This window comes from Merops nubicus, unplaced genomic scaffold (genome assembly GCF_000691845.1).
Source record: "Merops nubicus isolate BGI_N331 unplaced genomic scaffold, ASM69184v1 scaffold7445, whole genome shotgun sequence".
NCBI lineage: Eukaryota > Metazoa > Chordata > Aves > Coraciiformes > Meropidae > Merops > Merops nubicus.
The window spans coordinates 80075-99055 of record NW_008608905.1 but is presented as its reverse complement, the minus strand read 5'-3'; the positions used below and the strand labels follow the sequence as shown (position 1 = coordinate 99055).

The following is an 18981-nucleotide window of genomic DNA, read 5'->3' as shown; positions in this document are numbered from 1 at the left end:
CCTTTCCTTTTTTTGTTATTGCCTAATACAGTTCTTGATTTGTTGCAAGCTTTCAAACTGATAGGATTTGGCGAAGCACTGTGTTGGGTACAGATGTAATTACATTTTTTCCTTGGAGCATTTAACTGATTATGAAGAGCACAATAATCCATCCCTCAGCTAGAAGGTTGTTCCAGTGTAAGCAGTACTGTTGGATTTAGCCTGAAACCAGAGCTGAACAGCTCCATTTTTCTAGGAAACTCACCTGAATGTTCTCCAGGAGCGTTCAAAGTGTTTTGTACCAGATCACTAAAGCAGCAAGACTTCTTTCAGCTTGGCTAGGTGAAAGGATCGATTCTAAATATACCGTGGCTCGGGAGGCCTTTCCTGTCCCCTCCCCCATTCTGCATGAGCTCTTTAGAGTTACTGTACTGCACGGCTTAAAACCCAAGAACTGCTGTGCTGTCACGTCCATCACCTCCTCTAGCTTGATAGAAGAGGACAGTCGGGCAGCTTTATGGATTTACTGAGCCCTCACGCCTACCCAATAACTAAAAAGCTTTTGCTTCCAAGGGCTGTCTCTTTTTAATATGTGTTGTTGCTGGATAGTTAGTAGAAAAACTGAGAAAATATTTGCTTATATACTAGAGACAGCGTTTGTACTCTTTGTTTTTCTTTCCAAGATGCAGAGTTTTGAGTGAGTCTTAAATTCTGCACTCTACAGGACCTTATGCAACACTCAGCCTTCTGCACCACAACAAAATATTGGAATAAAGATGCAGTCCTCCCAGGCTGAGTGGCAGAGTACCCGACAGAAGGTAGGGGAAGGCTGCATGCGGAAGGCCCGGCCTCAGTCCATGTGCAGATCTGTTAATCACTTTAAGTGCTCTGAATGCAGGATCAAGAGCAGATTGCTCATTATCTGGATACTTGTGCAGCAAAGCTGTGCGGGCTGACAGTGGAAGGTAGAGCTAAAATTGCAAATTAGATTTTGGCAAACAGCTACAACATGAGGTCTCATTTTGGAGCAAGTTTTTGAGATCCTTTCCCAAAAGCTTAGTTGTGTCCTCGAGGCAGCATGCCAGCGTACTGCCAACAGGACTTACTCATTTCAAAAAAGAACACCTGGCAAGCTCAGTCCCTTGTTCCCTTTGCACTAATGCTGGTTTTTTGACTTGTTAGGCAAACTGCAGACTTAGAAGCTAGCTTCTGGCTCTTTGAGACCATAACTCTCACACAGTGCAGCAGCATGAAGCAATATATTAAGGCAACCTTTTTATATAGCATACAGCATTTCCCACAACCACTGTTTGAACTCAAATGTATCTTGGGAAGTTTTGCTTGTCATTGAGAGGGGAAAATAGGATTGGAACAACCATAGTAAATTCAGTGAAGCCACCTTCTATCCAAAAGCATTTTTGTTTCATCTGGGGATACTTTTGTCCTTCAAATAAGGACTGTTCAACAACCGTTAGGGCTATGGTTAAAGTTTGCTATTAATATAGTACCTTCTAAATTAGAACCCTGAAGACTTCAGAATGTGTTGCAGTTTTTCAGAGTACAGTGGAAGGTTTTATCAATTTTTCAGATAAATGAAAGTATGAAAAATAGTAGCTGGACCATGCAAGAGCTGAAAGATGCTTATATCATTTTTCTGAGTTAGTCTCCATTTAAAAAATAAATCTACATTTGCATGAGTTTTACAGCCTTCCATTAGTTGAAAGTGTTTGGACTGGAAGTAGATCTAGAATGTAGTCAAAGGAATTTGGACAAAGCAAAGTTTATACCTAGATTGTGGGGAGCTGAGTACAAAAAATACTGTAATCTGAAATTGGGAGTGAAGTTCCAGGGTGCGTGCATCAGGGAGGAAATTAAAATTTAAGTCTAGTATTAATATTTCAGTGATCACAGACCCCCCAGCTGGGAGTAGAAGTTCTCAGAAGGTGCCTTCAGAGCTGGCCTATCTTGGGTAACTTTATTCTGTGGTCTGGAAAACAAGCCCTTGGAAAACATATGGGGTTGAGTGAGGAGATGCTTTGTTCAGGACGAGGTTTCCTGTAACAGATTGGCTCCGGTTTGGACGCATTCTGCCGTGGGTGGGTGGGAGAGTCTGGATCCTGTGATGTTAATCAGATTTCTTTCCTCTCTGGCACACCTTCAGCTTTAGTAAGCTTTTAGATAGATAGCTTTTGAAACTAGTGTAAAGCAATTTCTTTTGGTGACTTCTGAATTCTGTGGAAATAGAAATATTCTCTGTTGCTTTCAACTCTTGCACTTGAGCCTTCTGCTGTATTGCTGGCAGGGAGAAGTCTAATGCTGGTACCTCCTTACACAGGTTTGCACTGCTCTTAAATCCTACTGTGGAAAAGACTTGCAGCTTTTAGAACTGCAGCAAAAATGCCTGGTATTATTGTGAGAAAGAAACAATAATTTAGGTAGAGTAGTGTCAATCTGTGTGAGTTTGTGTTCTATTGACATTTTTCAGCCTTTGAGGTCTTCAGTAGTAGTCTTCTCATTTTTCTTCAATCTAACAAAATAAAACTAGGTATGGTGAAGCACTGAGACTAAAGGAGAAATCTAGTTGAGAATCCAGATACGAATATGAGCAACAGGAGAAGAAACTTCACTGAGTCTATGCAGGTAGTTGGATGGCTACTTAATGATTTTAAATCTTAGAATTAAATGTTTCTACACCAAGTAAAATATCAAAGATGACATATTTATCCTATTTACAGTCCTTGCTCTTGTCACTCTCACCCACCCGTTGCTGTTGCTGCCATCTAGCTCTTGGACTGTGTGGCTCTAAGGAGAAAGTACAGCACAAAATGATGAGCAGGAGCTTTTGGGAATGGGTGTGAGCTGGATGTGCTTGCAGGTTAAATCCTTTCACTCGATTTTACAAGGAATTGATAAAGCTTCAAAATGTAACAACAGAGCACATGAGTTAATGTTGCTATATCACTAGGTAGTAGCCCTGTTGTTTCATGGTCTGCCCAGAACTGTAATGTTTAAAAAAAAGAATGGCAGGTGCTAAACCACTCACTGTATTGTCTCAGTTGGGGAGAAATTACATGGAAGTTAAACATGAAGCCAGCAATCATCCACCAAGTCAGAGACATATCGTGGTGTACCACAGAGAACAAATCCAGCTTTTCCCCTACAGTGGGGATCCTTGTCTCCTAGCCTGCTTCCTTCCATATTTCTTCCTGTATGCTTTCAGTTCTCACTGCACTCAGTCCTGCTCTTATTTATCTTTTATTTCCCCCTTTGCTTGTTTGGTGGTCAGCTGTTGTGGTGGCATTGCAGGGTGATCTTGCTCTCCTTGGTATTCTGTCTGCATTAATTTTTGCCTCAAGTCAGGAAGTTCTTAATTTTCTTGCTGTGCTGTGTGGTAAATACATTTGGAACACCACAGCAGAATACTTGAAGCTAAAGCCAGTACAGCCAGAAAATTTTGGTTTGCCTGATTGTTCATAGTGTTTTATGCAGTAAACAGCAGCCTCTTTCCTCAGCCTTCACATATAAAAATGGGCCATTTCTGCTGTAGATGATCATGCTGTAGTGGTTCCTCTGTGGATGTTGTTCTGCTTCTGAAGTGATGAGTCAGCTTTTAGCACAAGCAAAGCAGCATTCTGTTCAGCACTACACTGTACAGATAAACCTCATCCTTTGTCTAGGCTACAAAACCAAAAGATGACAATTATATGACCATATTTTGCTGTCTTGTCACTTAGTTTTGACAGTGAGATGAAATGAGGAGCCGCTTCCTACCTGTTCTTCGATGTTATTAGCAACTGGTTCATCATGGGTTAAAGTGTTTACTTTTCCCCTTCTTGTTCTTTCCCACTACCTTGGCCCCACTGGAGACTAAGAATGCTCTCCTAACTGTCCAAAAGTGGAGCTGAAAACTGAAATAAACCTTCCAAAAGAAACAAGAAAAAAATATGACGTGTTTATTGCCTTCCAGGGCAAGTTTGTATTTGTGAGAGGAGGTAATAACATGTTTTCTAGCTCTGCTGGTGTAATATGGGCAGAACAGGGGATTAAAACAGCAGCTGTTAGTTCTGTTGCCAAAGAAAAAAAATTCTTAATTTCCCTTGTGAAAACTTTGCTTCTGTGAAAGTAATCTACCTCTTTAAATTATCTTTTCATGTATACTGGAGGTATTATGGTGCTGGATAAAAACCCAGGAGGTGTATTACTGAGGTTTTATAAAGTGACCAACCTAAAACCTCAGTAAAGCTTTATCATATTTGTTTTAGGGATTGGATTGAAAGATTCAGTGCAGATGGGTTTTTCAGTTTATGTAGGGTAGAGGAGTGTGTTTGGAAGAGGAGAAGAAGATTAAAGGAAAGGATAGAGCTGTGTATATTCTGGCAGGAGACATCTGGACCAATCAGTGCTTCTAGCATAATTGGGAAGAGGAAAAAACATGTTATAATAGAAATAAGTTGGGTTAAGCAGAATGAAAACTGTGTTAACGATGCAATTATTTGCATTGGAACACAATAATAAAGATGAGAATGTTCCCAAAACAAAGTTTGCTCAGCGATTTTTAACTTCTCACTGCAATTGCTAAGGAACAGGAGTGACACTGACATATTAGGTGTGGTTTACACAGCCCTCTTGGGGATTATTAAAATGTAGGTACAAGTGGATCAAAGGATATATAACTTTATAGTCCTTTCTCCACCTTGTTGTGGTGTATTTGTGTATCTGATCTCACGTCTTCCTGAGAGGTGAATGAGTAGTGAAAATACAGCTGTTTAATATCTGACAATGAGGTTCTCCTTGCAGCAAAGCTCTGTGTCTTTGACAGATGTTCACCATTGACTTTTCAATTGGTTCAGTGATCATTAAGGTGAGTGGTGCAAGATGCAATGAATTATGACCTCCAGCTGCATTTGTGGGCCAAGGAGTAGTTTTATTTAAGACTGATTTAACAGCAGTACCACTTTAACTTACATTGTTGTTCTATTAGTAAGACAGCTATATTTCTGAAAACTTACTTTAAAAAAAGCTCAGAACACTGAGATAATCTTGCAACTATGAATAAATTGGTTTTTACCAGATGGCTCTCTAACATCTGGTGTGTTGAGAATCTTCTCTGACTGAAACTGCTTACTTAGATCAGACCACAGAGATTATGTGGTTTGAGTTTGGGCACTTACCACAGATGTGCCTTTAGTTGAGAGGTTCCTGTAGAGAGTAATTCAGAGCATGTACACTAGACTTGTGCTTGGAATCTCCTTCTGGAGGGGCTTTATCTTTTCTGACTGTGTTTGGAGCCTAGGAAGACTGCCTTCTGAGATGCTGTGAGTTTGTTTTATCCAAGTCAGCTTTCACTGTAATGATCCATGAGGAAGGGGGAGAACTTCACCTTTTGAACATGTAAGGTTGTGGTAGGTGTGCATCTATTTCATGCATCCAAGACAGAATTTTGTTGCCGTGGAAATATTTACCACCTACCTGCAGGGCAGCCCTTCTGTAGTTTTATCTTATAGGTTTTGGCAGAGTTGAAACTTGACTAGCATTTAATCTGTTAATTTTTTAAACTCCTGTCTGTATTCCTTCAGAATTCATTTGATCCTCTGTTTTGCCTACTTAGAACTACCCAGTAGTTTCAGGTACTAGTACAGGACACCTGCAGCAACAAAAATTTGAAGCTGCAGTTTTCAGTGTTTCCACTGCAGTGATTTCTCCTCCTGAAAGACATAGAGTAGTCCTAGATACGTAAAGTCCCAATCCTAAACATGCTAGTGCAGGTTCATGAGTTGCTAGTGAAAGTTCAGTGTTCTAACATGAAGCTTCAGCTTGGGAACCATCCTTAAAGGTCTCTGTAGACCAACAGCAGCCTTAAATCTGTCCTTCTGCTGAATAATCCTGCACTGTCTAGTGCCCCACAGAGCAGATGTTTCCATAATAAGTTGGGATGATGAGACAGAACCGGAGGATGGAGTGGTATCTTAGAAATCTTCATCAGGTTGCTTTCTGTATTTCTTTGAATACTAAGGCAGATGTTTTTGTCCTTCTAGTAAAGCAGAATAATGTGGAATGGGGTGGAGCAAGAGGAAGAGCTGACTCAGTGTCACCTACCATTGTGTCAGTCGTACTTCAGTGGATCTGTTTCTGTGAAGTCTATTTTTAGTACAAATCTTTGTTTAAACAACAAAAGCTTCTGAGTTGGCCCTGGCTCTAGAAAAAAACTCATTCTTCTTGATGTCATTGACACACAACTGACTGATGAAACTGAGAATCATGCTCTTTGGGATCTGTTATCCCTGGCATCTGTGTGCTTCTGAAGACTTGTTTCCTTTCTGTAAGACTGACGTTGGATTCTGTCAAAAGCCTGCTAGCTATTAATACACACACAGAGTGATACTTAAACTGAAGAAGGTGAACTGGCTTCACCTGACTTCCAGAAATTGATTTCTATCACTTCCAACTATGCTAGAAAAGTTGCTAGCTCAAACCGCAAACAAGGATAAGAGGACTTTGGGCACATCATCAGATCTTTCCCTGCCCTTCCTCACTAAGAAACTGTCTTTAAATGGTACCAGGACTGGCTGAGTTAACTCCCCATCACTCTTTGTGCAGATTGAGATTGGAATGAGAAACTCCAGTTGTATCAAAAAGTCTCTAGTGGCTCTTCTGGTTCAGCATCTGGTGTTGCCTAGTAACTGAAGAGCATTAGGCCATTAGATCATTCAGTGATCTGCAGAATGTACTGAAGATGTTCTTTGTAAACTTTATCGGTCTGATTCAGCTCTGGCCTCTTTACTCTTGCTTCAATAGTCGAAACAACTAAATCAGACAAGTTCTTAAGCAAATGGACTTGTTCTTGTGGAAATGATACTCTGCCACATTACTGTGATTCTGCAGGGGTAAACGCCAGGACTTGTTGACTAAGGATGATTCTCTGATAGCCTGGGTCTTGAATGCTGATTTCTCTCATGGCAATGAAGAAGTTAAAGGACACAATTAAGAACTCCTTATGGTGCCTACTTCTTTCTCTGTACTTAGGAAACTTTCTCACAAGAATTGGATATGAAAATATCCTTGATGCTTCTTGTAAGGCATCAACTGTGTTCTGAGAGCTATGCAGAAACCTCAATAGACATTTTCATTTCAAAGAACAGAAGACTGATCTTCATCATAGCCTCATAAGAGGATGCCCAGTGTTTATTTTCTACCTCTGTGTCTCTCTAAGCATAGACCTAATTTGTCTTAATTGACTCTTCTCCTTCAGCACTTGCAGTCCTCCTGGCTCTCAAGAAATTAGACAGTGGGATTGAATTGTTACCAGTAATGATTCTTAAGAGTCCTTGTGGTAATAAATTTCTTAATAAATCCTTAGTAGTTGCAATTACGTATCTAAATCATATGTACCTGTACGTTGATGACTGCTTGATTCAGGGAGGTCTTGCTAGGAGATACTGAAACCTGTTTGGATGATATTCCTTTCTTGTCTCAGCTGGGACACCTTGAGATATGGAGGTGCTGTCTTGCTGGACGGAATTAATTTGAGCTGCAATTAATTTCTTATTGTCAAATACTTGTTTTCCAGAGGGCATGTTTCAAGTCTTTCAGGAACATATGAAAATGTATGTGAGCACTCCTGGATTTTTACTTCTGTAAGCACACATGGTCATGATACCTTCACCTCAAGCTGCCAACAATTTTTGATGCTAGTTGAAGCCGCCGTGCTTTGCTTTGCACTTGCAGTGTTCAGAGACGATGGTGCTGGAGATGTGCTGTATTCAGTTGTTTTGCTGTAGCAGGTGTTTCCTCAAAGCTGATGGAATGTGCTTGTCATGCCTGGTTTGCTTTGCTGGTCTCTTTTGCACACTGCCAGTCAGCTCCTACCCATGCTGCTTAAGATCAGCTTTTAGCCTGTGCTACAGAAGAAAAATGTGGGTTTGAGTTGTTAGCAGCAGTAGGTAGCATACCTTCACCTACAACTTGGCTGGCTGTGCATGCACACAGGAGGAGATTTCTTGCGTGGACCCTGCTGGAATGGGGAAGAGGTGCTCCACCACTGACAAGCTGACACACATTCCACATGCTCCTGCTGATTGACTCGCGTTCTTCCCCAGCTGCCTGAAAACTAAGCCCAGTATCTTTGCTGCCAAAATTTTTCTCTTTTTAAGGCTGTATGAAAGATTTAAAATTAATTTTCCTACCATTTTTTAAAACCTCTATCTCATGCAGATCTTTTAAATCAGCAAACCAGAATGAGAAGATTTACTGCCTTGGTAGGTTAACTGCATTTTTTGGTGTAGTTGCTCTGTATTTTTGTGTGAATTTGTTTTGTTAGGCTGATCATCTGGCCACTGTTAGCTTTGCCTTGAGTGATTGAATCTAAGATGGAAAGCTATATTAGCTCTGTAAGTATAGGAATTATGTTGCTTATTTGTGTTTCATCTTGTGGTAGACCATTGTGAATGCAGAAGAAATAGCACTGGCAAAAGAGAACTTGCACTCAGAGTATTAAACAAGAGGCAATAACTGGTTTTAGATAAAGCTCACAAGCAAATGTGAGACCATGTTGATTAGCAAGAGTAAAATGCATGTTCAGTGTCCTAGTAACCTAGCTTGTGTTCTCCATGAAAGATATTTTTAAGGAGGAAATGGAACGGAATTCAATATTTCACCTGTTTACAAGATTCTTTATTGAAATCCAGTCAAACACAAGAAGGAGGGTCAAGGTTCCTGGTATGACAATCTGGCAGATGGTCTAGGGAGACTGCTAGCAGTTGCAAGTGAGCCTGTTGATACTAACCAAGATAAGGAGAACTGAAACAGATGCTGGAAGATAGGTATGATTTTTAAAATTAAATTTTTACAAAAGGAAATAGGAGGGGAGCCAAAGATATAACTAAGGAATCAAAGACCTGCAGTAAATCCAGCTCTTTCATTGTTCTTCTCTGTGGTCTTTTGTCATGGTAATTTATCTTACTTAGCTTACCTCTGACAAAAGAACAAGTTCAGGGATACAAAAGATCTTTGTAAGTACTAATTATTTTGTTAGAACTTAATACAAATCAAGGTAATTAGATTGAATTAACCTTTTGCCAGGAAGATATGTACAACCCAACTGTGGCATCTGGCTCTCTGACCTGCTGTGGAGCTCATTCAGACAGAACACAGTCTACCTTGTGAACTTGCTTGTGCTTATAGAGGGAAGTGAAAAACCTCAAACCCATTCTTTCATTGTTCAAAGTTTTACTTTACCTTGACAACTTCACTATATATGTATCTATTACTGTGGTGAAATTTAAAATTAGATTTTATTTTTCTGCCAGCTCTTTAGGCAGAGTGGGTACATACTAAAAGAAGAAACTTGGTATGTCTATTAGAGGAAGTTTTTCTCTCTTGCAATCAATGAGCGATTTGTTAGGAACTTCTCTTAGAAGTAATGCAGTATTTTAACAGTATTACTTATTATGCAGAAGGGTTCAGATAATCTTTTGGCTTTTATTTCATGTGAAATTCCATTTTGATTATTGAAGTATGAGAATGAATGTAAGTTGTTGGTTTGGTTCTTTTTCTTCAAAAAAGCTCTATTAGCTTCAGACTGATAATTGATTTTTTTCATGGACTGCTGTGAAGATCCTGAAGATGATTTTTATATATACTGTAATTTTTTCAATGCTTTTCCCTTCTAGAGGTTTTGTTATGATCCATGAGTATTGTAGGTTTGTTTTCTTTTTCCTGCAATTCACACAAACACACACAGAGAGGGAAAAAACACTTTTCTTAGAACTTGTCTCTAATGACATTAAAAACAGTAACTGCATAATGATGGTGTATTAGTGGCTTGATGCCTGTTGCTGTGAAGTTGTTGGACTAATACACACACTTTTTCTTTGTGGCCCTTTATAGAGGGCTTGAAAATGATTTCACAGACATATGGCTGTGTTAGTTGTGGAAGTTCAGTGGCCTGTAATAGTCTGTTGCTTGATGTTCCCTTGCTGGTGCAACTTGTGTGGTCACCTTCCATTAAGATAATGAGGTGCTGCTAAAGCAGGGTGGGTACTTATGGCCTCTGGTTTGCAATCATTTCATAGCTTTCTGGGTAAAGAGGAATATGTGCCTTATACCAAAGCATTCTTGAGCTCTGCCTCAGGGTTTTTTTAAAAAGTTCTTGGGTATAGACTCCTTTGCCACATCCTAGAAACTTCAGCAGCTTAACTAAAAAAATAGTTTCATAATGATGGGGAAGGGGATCAATAACATACTGGTGTATATGTAGTCTTGAATTGGGCATGTTACTACTGATCATCAACCTTTTTTTGTTTAATTGTGACTTTTAAAAAAAACAAAAAAACCCAAAAAAAACAATGAACCAAAACTCTGTGTACATAGAGCTTCCATTCTAAACACGTTCACATGAAGGTTGTATCCAGCCTGTGTGTGTATCTGGATTTAAAAAAAAAAGTCCTCTAAGCAGTTAAAGAATACGATGCTATTACTGGCTTGCTGAGAGAGGATTAATTAGGAAATGTCTTCCCTTATCTGGATTTCTAGAAGTTACAGTGGTTCACGTCCTCTAGCAGAGAATTATTATACAGCATGTCAGTAGGCACTATATTAAATAATTATGTTATTATCTATTTGTTCTCTGGGGCTTGGTATTTTTGGTTAAATTTGAAGTTATTTTCTAGGTAGCTGTTCACTTGTCAGGTGAAAGGATCAGCCTGAAATAACTTGTACAATGAAGTGTGGTATGTTTGAATAACGAAAAGTCAGGGAGAATTTTGCAATTTGGGAGATCCCCAGGAGGATCTTTTTTGCATAAATACTAGCTTTACTCTGCATACCTTTTATTTTCCTCCCCCCTTCCCTCTTCTCCAGTCCTGATACTCGAAAAGGTGGAAAATGGAGATCTGAGCAACAAGATATTGAAGATCACGGATTTCGGCTTGGCCAGGGAGTGGCATAAAACTACCAAAATGAGCGCGGCGGGGACGTATGCCTGGATGGCTCCCGAGGTCATCCGCTCCTCCATGTTCTCCAAGGGCAGCGATGTGTGGAGGTATCCATCTGGCCTTAGGCCACCCGACACCACAGAGTAACTGCCTGCCAGCAAGCCTTTCTTATGCTTTAGAATCAGTAATGATGGATGAAATATTAAAGTTTGGGTCTTAAGAAAACATTATCCACCCGCTTTCCGTTTATCAGAATCTCAAACTACTTCGTATTAATTGTAAACTTTTTTTTACTGTAGAAAGTGATGGACCAGCTCCTGCATGCCTCTAAGTTTTTGTGTGTCTCTAAATTTGCATTCAGATTGTCCTAGGATTCATTTTTCCTTCTGCTTTATCTAAAGCAAACTTTGTGCTTATTTGGCTATTGGCTGACATAATCAAAGGCCATAAAACCATCTATGAGGTACTTAAAATTACTACTCTTTTACTGTTTTATCAAGAGTAAGACCATCTTATGTTTTGGTAGTAATCTGTCACTAATGTATGTGTTCACACTGTATCTAATCAAATTCCCTGTGCAGTGTCAGCCTGAATACAATAGTTTTCACTTTCCTAATAATGTTATAAATTGTTTTTACCCTTGTAGTCTTTCACATAAAGTAAAAAATCTTGGTCCATCTGCAGATAACATCCATAAATAACAATCTGCATGGATATATTGTCTCTTCTGTTCACGTTCTGGGTTTTTTGAGAATGGGAGCTACTTTGGGAGGGAGGAGTTGAAGGGTTGACCCATAGACTTCCAGAAATCGAGTTTGATGTGACCATTAAATGAACTGGTAAATCCAGAATTCAGTAAATAGCTCTAGGACAGTGACTCTTCTGGATGCTGAGTGACACAGAAATAGTACTGGACATCTGAAGCCGATGAAGCAGATGGAATCTTGTTTTTCCTGTGAGGAGAGAGGTACTGATATGTCAGCATTTAGAGCAGTAAGATGCTGTTGCTGGCCAGTAATGCTCCCACACAAGCGTGTGCATGCTGTGAAGTCTGTCAGGATAAAGAAATAGCCCAGCTGGCAGAATTGTCTGGCTGTTACAGCAGAGATTTGGTGTGGGGATTTTAATTTTCCTTATCCAGTTTTGCTGAATAGATAATGTGTTGCCTTGTGAGAAGTCTGTGAGCTTGTGTTATGCACACTAATGGCATGGATAAAATTCTGACTCTGTAATTAAATGTGGTAGCCTCTGTAGATAATCTGAGACAAACTGAGCCAAGAACCAGGCTTTTATTCTGGGTGAAGTCTGGCAGAAGTGAAAACCTCTAGACTGTGCACTTCCTCTGTGCACGTGATGACAGTACTGCTTTGTACACAGCTTGTCAAATTCAAACCTCAGTTTGCTCTTCTCTGAAACAGGGCCAGGAGTGGCCTTTAAGGGTAATCTGGGGGGAGGAAGAAGGGAAGGGGGGAAATTCTCTGTGATTGTAACTTTACTAATCTGGGCATGCAGTGAACAGATCAGTAGATATTCTGTACCAGTATGACCTCATTTCAAAAAAGAGATGGTTTAGTAGATCAGTTATTGATTTCCATGAAGGTGGCTCAAGTGCCTCTGCACCTGTGCAAAAATACCAGCTTGGTCATTGACTTAAGGACTGTGAATCTTTTCAGGACTGAAGGTTTGCAAATGACTTAAATTATTCGTTAGTTTTTCAGAATACTGTATTTCTATTCCTTCATCACTTTCTCTTTTTATAGTCACCAGTCTTCCCTTGAAAATAGGTTGAGTTCATCTCAGTGCTCTTCCTTAAACAGAGGGTCATCACCATTAAGAAATCTGTTGCACTGTCTATGAATAAAAGCCTTCTCTCTCTGGTGGCCAAAACCTTGAGTCATAGGTAAATAAGCTGAAAAGAGCATGGGGTTTGAAGCACGTATGCAGAAGATGAGTACTTGCCAGTGTGGTCATTCCTAGTGTGTCAGTGACTGTAAGCACTGGACTTTACAAAAGCCATCATGGACATGTGTAATAAATCCTGTCTCCACCCAAGAATGCAACTTGAAATTCTTAACAAGATGAACTTTTTTATCCTATTAGACTTGCCCCTCCTCTTGTCCACTTCAACCTCGTGGTTAATTACTGGCGTCAAGGGAGATTTCTGCCTGACAACCTTCCAGCTAGTCTGTGTGGCATCAACAAAACTGGCTGTCTCTATCTCTGTCTCTAACATTCACAAACCTTTTATTTCAAAAGGGTTTTATTCCACCTTTTCTTTAAAGCTTATTAGAATAATACTGCTGGCTGGATTGTTCCCCAGCCTGTTGACAAGAGTTGTGTTCTTCTTGTGTTCTCACTGCTCAAATGGGTGAAGAGGATGCTGAAGAAGTTGCTTGCCAGGCCTGAAATTTCCTGAGTCGATCTTATCTCATCATAAATAACTACTTCATGCAGTTCCTCTACAAATGTGTATCAAGCTCCATTTAAAGAAATTAATCTGATTTTTTTTTTGGTCCCACTGTAAAGGAGGGTTGGCAGAGAAAAGGCTGAGGAATGCTCCCACACTGTGGAATCTATCACCAGGGTCTGGGCCACTGTAAAGCTTGTTGATAATAGCAGTACTTAGTACATCTTGCTAGAGAAAATGTGTTGCTGTGAATATTACTGTGCTGCACTTGGAGCTTTAGATATACAGTAGGAACCTTGTGCTATTATTGCACAGAGGACAAAGAAGCTAGGGTTTTATTGAAATATGTCAGTTCCTGTAAATCTGTTTGCTTGAGAGTACTTTGCTTTGGATTTACAGGAGTGAAGTTGAAGCACAGATATTACAGCTTTTCCAGCACTGTACAGCAAGCTAATGTAGGCATATAATTCAAATTTCACTGTCATTTTAACTGCCTAAATGTATTTCTTGTTTGCTGCACACTTCATTTTTGACTTGTGCTGCTTCAAAGACAATCATGGTATCAATATGATGGGTAAGCAGAGTGCAAAGCTATTGTACAACCTTCAGCTCTGTGTTCCTTAAGTTAGGTGCTTTTAATATGTATCTACCAGTGAAATAATTAGGAATTCGGTTTTCATTTAGGAATGGAATAACAGAACTACCTAAAACCATCTGATTAGCAGATCAGAATGTTTCAGGCATTCAATGGTGAGTGTAGGAACTTCAGTCATTAGAATATTTTATTTGCATCAAGTGTTGGCAAGCACTTCCATCCACAACTGACTGCTTGCAGGCTTCTGTAGTCTTCTGTGCCTAATGAAGCACTGGCAAGATTTCAGTACCTGGCAGATAAGTTTTGACTAGCAATATTGGTAGAAGTTCACGTGGGAGAAGTGTACACAACTGGCTGTTGTGAAGTAAGCAGGGAATGTTGTCTCTGGAACTGCCAGTCTGATAACATGCCAACTGTTAATAGCCATTAAAATGTAATGAAGCTTTTTTTTTCCTCAACAAAAGTAATATTCTAGTTTCTGTTGTTGCTGAGTTCTCCTTGTTGGGCTGCTAGTTCCTTTCTCATGGAAAATGCTGAACCTAGGGACACAAATAAGAGTAGCCTATGGTAGAAATGCCATTGAACAATAACAGTGAGAAGTTTTTTTTTCAAAGTTCACAGACTTGGGGAGGTGATTTTTGCCACCAAGGGAGGTGGCCAAATCACATGTGAAGTCCTGCAGACATGCAGCCTTCCTCTCCCTGAAAGTGCAGTGTGTAAGATGGAACCTGATGTTAAATGGCTTAAGGGATTAATGGATCATTGGGAGATGGTTAATTATTCATACAAGTGTCAGTTGACTTGGACACATGGTCTGTATCACATGGTTCATTTTGTAATTAAAGTCCAAAATAACTACTGAATGCTGGGGAAAAAAAAAGTGAGCGTGCTGAGTTTTTCTTCCTGTTGAGAATGAGGAGAGGTCCTCAATTCTTTCTTCCCATGCCTTTTTTTCTATAAATCACTTCTGTCTCTGGCTTTTTCCTTTGTAATTTCCAACTCCCCGCTTGCAGGTTAATGGAAAACACTCTGTTCAGCATCTCTCTTGCTGCTGTTCACTTGGGATGATTGTTCAAATGCCACCAAGCAGTGTTTCCCTAGCTCTGTGGAAGCAGTATTCTCAAAAACGAGCTGTTGAGTACTTGAGGAAGAGGTGGCATTCAGTTTTCTCAAAAGCAGTGACCTTTCCTGCAATACTCCTAGTGTCAACTTAGAACAGACACCAATCTGTCTATTCCTTTGTCTTTTTAAAATTACCATGCAGAAGAAATGCTTTGAGTACATCAACAGTGCTTTCCTAACCATTTCATTAAGAGAAATACCTAATACATGCTTTATCCAACACTAGTGGTTAAGTAATAACACAACTCTTTGGTATTTTTTCCTACCTTTTGATATCAACACCTGCATCCAAACTGAAGAGTAACATGAAGGATCAATCAGCTTTAGGCAGGACAAATATATATTCAGTCCAGTATTCATTTTTCTTTGAGTGTCTTATAAATTCTGGGAGGCAAAAAAGAATATGGGAACTCCTTAAACACCAGTATATATATTTTTTTAATGAGGTTCTTGAGACAGTAAAAGATTGAGAATCTCGGTGGAAAGAAATAATCAATTCTAATTATAATATCAAGACTATGACTTAGGAAAAATGCAGAAGATTGTATAGGTGAAAAAATAGGACATTTTGTTTAATACAGTAAACTAGCTGTTAGCAGCAAAGGTGGACTCTAGTGACTGAAATTCCTTATTTAAATAGGAAAAGTTGCATTAAGACTGTCCAACTAAGTTTACAGCAGTTGCAATGAATGTTGAAGTCTGGGGGTGGAGACAAGATGGCAAGATTACAGTTTGTGCTAATGAAAATTCTGGTTACTCCTAAATGGGTAGGGAAATGGTTACTTTGATTAGTCTTAGCTTCAGAAACTACTGTTTCATGGAGCAGCTGTTCAGGGAACTTTTAGGAAGAGCAGCAGTTTTTCATTTGGTCTTCAAGTGTGCTTAGGAGGCCTTCAAAACTGTACAATATGACCACGGTCAAAATATAAGTATACTTGGATTCAATATCTTTGCCAGACCAACTAAGAAAAATTAATCCATTACACTAGTGTTTAATCTCAAAGAGATTAATGATGACATTGAGGAATTTTGTGTAAAAACAACAAAAGGGGAAGGCGCAACATGGACGCCTTTTAAAGACACTGTTAAAGCTCAGAGTGAGTGCGTAGGAAAGACTGGAATGAAGAAGACAACGTAGAAGAGACTGCTGGAAGACATCTTTCAAAAAGTTGAATCTGTATCCAAATGAAAAAGATTAGGCATGGGCTTAGGTGCTGTCAAGTTGCATAAAACACTCAAGAAAATGAAAATGTTTTTGAGGAGAGTGTTGCAAAAAGCTTAAAACCCAAATACATTGCTCTCAAATCCAGCATGGGTGATAACCCTGCAGAACATATGGCCCAGAAACAACCAAGATGTAAGAGTGCAAAGGAGACAAGGGTGTAGCAGAAAATACTTAGTAGGTGACTTGTCTGCTAGAATGGAGCAGAGAGGCTTTTTGAGCTGAAAATTTCTCTTTAAGGGAGCCGAGCTGGAGAACATCTCATAGTTCAGTGCTGTCCAGGGAGGTGTTAAATCTGCCAGATAAAGTGAGCAGTAACAAATTGCTGGGATTTACAGTAACACCCAAGATTTCTAAAGGGGCATGAGAGAGACAGCTGAGTTAATAGCTGTGCTGGGTAATATCTGTTGCTTAGAGCTGCCTTAATACCAGAGAAATGGAAAACAGCAAACATGATGACAGGTCTTTAAAGAGCTTCCTGATGAGGTTTAGCAAATCTGATTTTTGGTTCTACTAAATAGCAGAAACAGTGCTAAAGAGTGAGGAGTTGGTAGGCATGTGAACATATCTGGGGAGGAGTCAGCTTTTGTAGAAGGAAATTGTATCTGGTGAAAAAATGAAAGTTCTTGAAGGAGTTACCAAGTATGTGGACAAGTGGTAAGATTGCTTATATCATGTTTGGATTTTAAAAAAAACTTGCAACAAAATCTTTTTTCAAAAGCTTTTAAAGTAAGTAAATTGATATTGGGGAAAAAAGGGAAAGTGTTTCTCATCACTTAGTTCTTAGTTACTAGAGGAATAATTTGTTTTTCTTGCTAGGGAATTCTGTATCCAACATAATCATAAGTGATTGGAAAAAAACAGTGACTGGTTAAGTAGCATTTGTTGATAATAAGTTATTTAGAATAACAAAGAATTAATCTACTGCAGAGAGCTGAGGAAAAGTCTTACTAGACTGAATGATTCAGTAAATTTGAGTTACTGTGGGTAACCTAACTCCTTTTGTAAGGAGTCAGAAAGGCAAGTGGCAAGTTGAAATTTAATAGGAAGGAAAGAAAGAAGGAAGAAACCAGGAAATACTATGCCTCTCTTTTAAAAAAATAATTTTTATGTGATTTAGGTCAGTCCAACATAAAAGTTTTAAATGGGACGAGATGGTAGAGAAGATATCAAGGGCAATGAAAGATGTAAAATGGCTTCTGTTCAGGAGGGTAAATAGATTAGGGTTTACCTAGATTAGGATTTTGGGGGCTGGTAAAGAAGATGGTTTAAGCAAGAAGTGGTGGGAGCCTGTGAAATCATGGATGGCATGGAAGGAGTTAATAGGGATTATATATTCACTCTTCCTTGTCTGGAAAGAATTACAGGGAAATAAATTAAATCAGCAAGTGACAAGCTCAAAACAAACACATTGTCTTTTTTTGGCAATGCATCTTTAAATTTGAGGGACTCACTACTAAAGAACATGGTGGACAAGAAATGGGTTCAGAAGAGAATAAAACAGATCAATGGAAGAAAGAAATCATCAGGTCACTAAGTATGAAGAAACTGTCTCTGGCTCAGGTTTCCTAGAAGCAGAGAGAATATTCTGAGGGTGTGTTTGTCATATACCTTGGGGGAAAAGCAGTCCTGGAACTATGTCCATAACTTCATAGTATCTCATACAACATCTTAAGAACAATTTAATTATGAGGAAGTATTTTTCACTTGTTTTTAAAAATTACAACCCTTTAAACAACCCTCCTTTTCAGAGTTTCACTGGGTTCTGATTTAAAATTTGATAAATTCGTTCGATTTGTATTAAAGTTTTTCAGATTGTTCCCATTTTCCAGAGAGAAAATAATCTTTGCCTAAATGGTGGAAATGACTTCTAATTTCAGTCTTACCAAAAAAAAAAAAAGCAGGTTAAAAAGGCACTTCCCCAACTTAGCAGCCATGATGAGCTTGTCCAGGAAACTTCAGTTTCTTCAGTGTGCCAGGCTCACCCTGATAGCTTCAGGTACTTTCTTGTTGGTTAAGAAAGAACGTGTTACAGTCAAACAGCCATTCTCCTTTTTGTTTTCTTCCTGGTAGTTACGGCGTGCTGCTCTGGGAGCTGCTGACAGGAGAGGTACCCTTCCGGGGCATCGATGGCCTTGCGGTAGCATACGGCGTTGCCATGAATAAACTCGCCCTTCCAATCCCCTCCACGTGTCCTGAGCCTTTTGCCAAACTCATGGAAGGTAAGCCAGCCGTGTTGTGAGCGTGGTGTGTGCTGTTTCTGGAGGGCTGTTGAACATTGCCTCCTTGTGTTGGGGTTGATACCTGAGAGCACAGATTTCTCAAATGGCTTAATTCAACGGTGCAAGTTCTTAGGGGAGCTAGGCCGGACTCTTGGTGAGCTGTGACAGTTACAAGAGTCATATGTGAAAGAAATTTCCCTGCCATTTTTTATCAGCTGGCTTTATAGGGAAATGAGGGCTCTTCGTGTCATCATCAACTTTGTTGGTGGTTTTTTTTTTGTTGTTGTAAAGACTTGCCAACACCAAAACTTCACATGTTTTTAGTCCGGTCTGAAGTCTTTAACTTGTTTTGAAATTTGTATCCTGAACATCTTGCTAGGCAGTGTCAGATTGATTCGGCATTAGTCCGGTCTGAAGTCTTTAACTTGTCTTGAAATTTGTATCCTGAACATCTTGTCAGATTGATTCGGCGTGAAACTTTATTCTACTGACATTTCAAGATG

General features: G+C 39.4%; 1 protein-coding gene across 1 annotated transcript in view; it reads left to right on the top strand.

Moving 5' to 3' along the window:
* LOC103773052 (mitogen-activated protein kinase kinase kinase 9-like) overlaps positions 1 to 18981 on the top strand; it is a 44831-nt gene that overhangs the window by 9065 nt on the left and 16785 nt on the right. Inside the window, exons 2-3 of the mRNA XM_008940403.1 lie at positions 10837 to 11017; positions 18330 to 18478. Of these exons, the coding sequence (XP_008938651.1) occupies positions 10837 to 11017; positions 18330 to 18478 (330 nt within the window). The remainder of the gene's footprint in view (positions 1 to 10836; positions 11018 to 18329; positions 18479 to 18981) is intronic.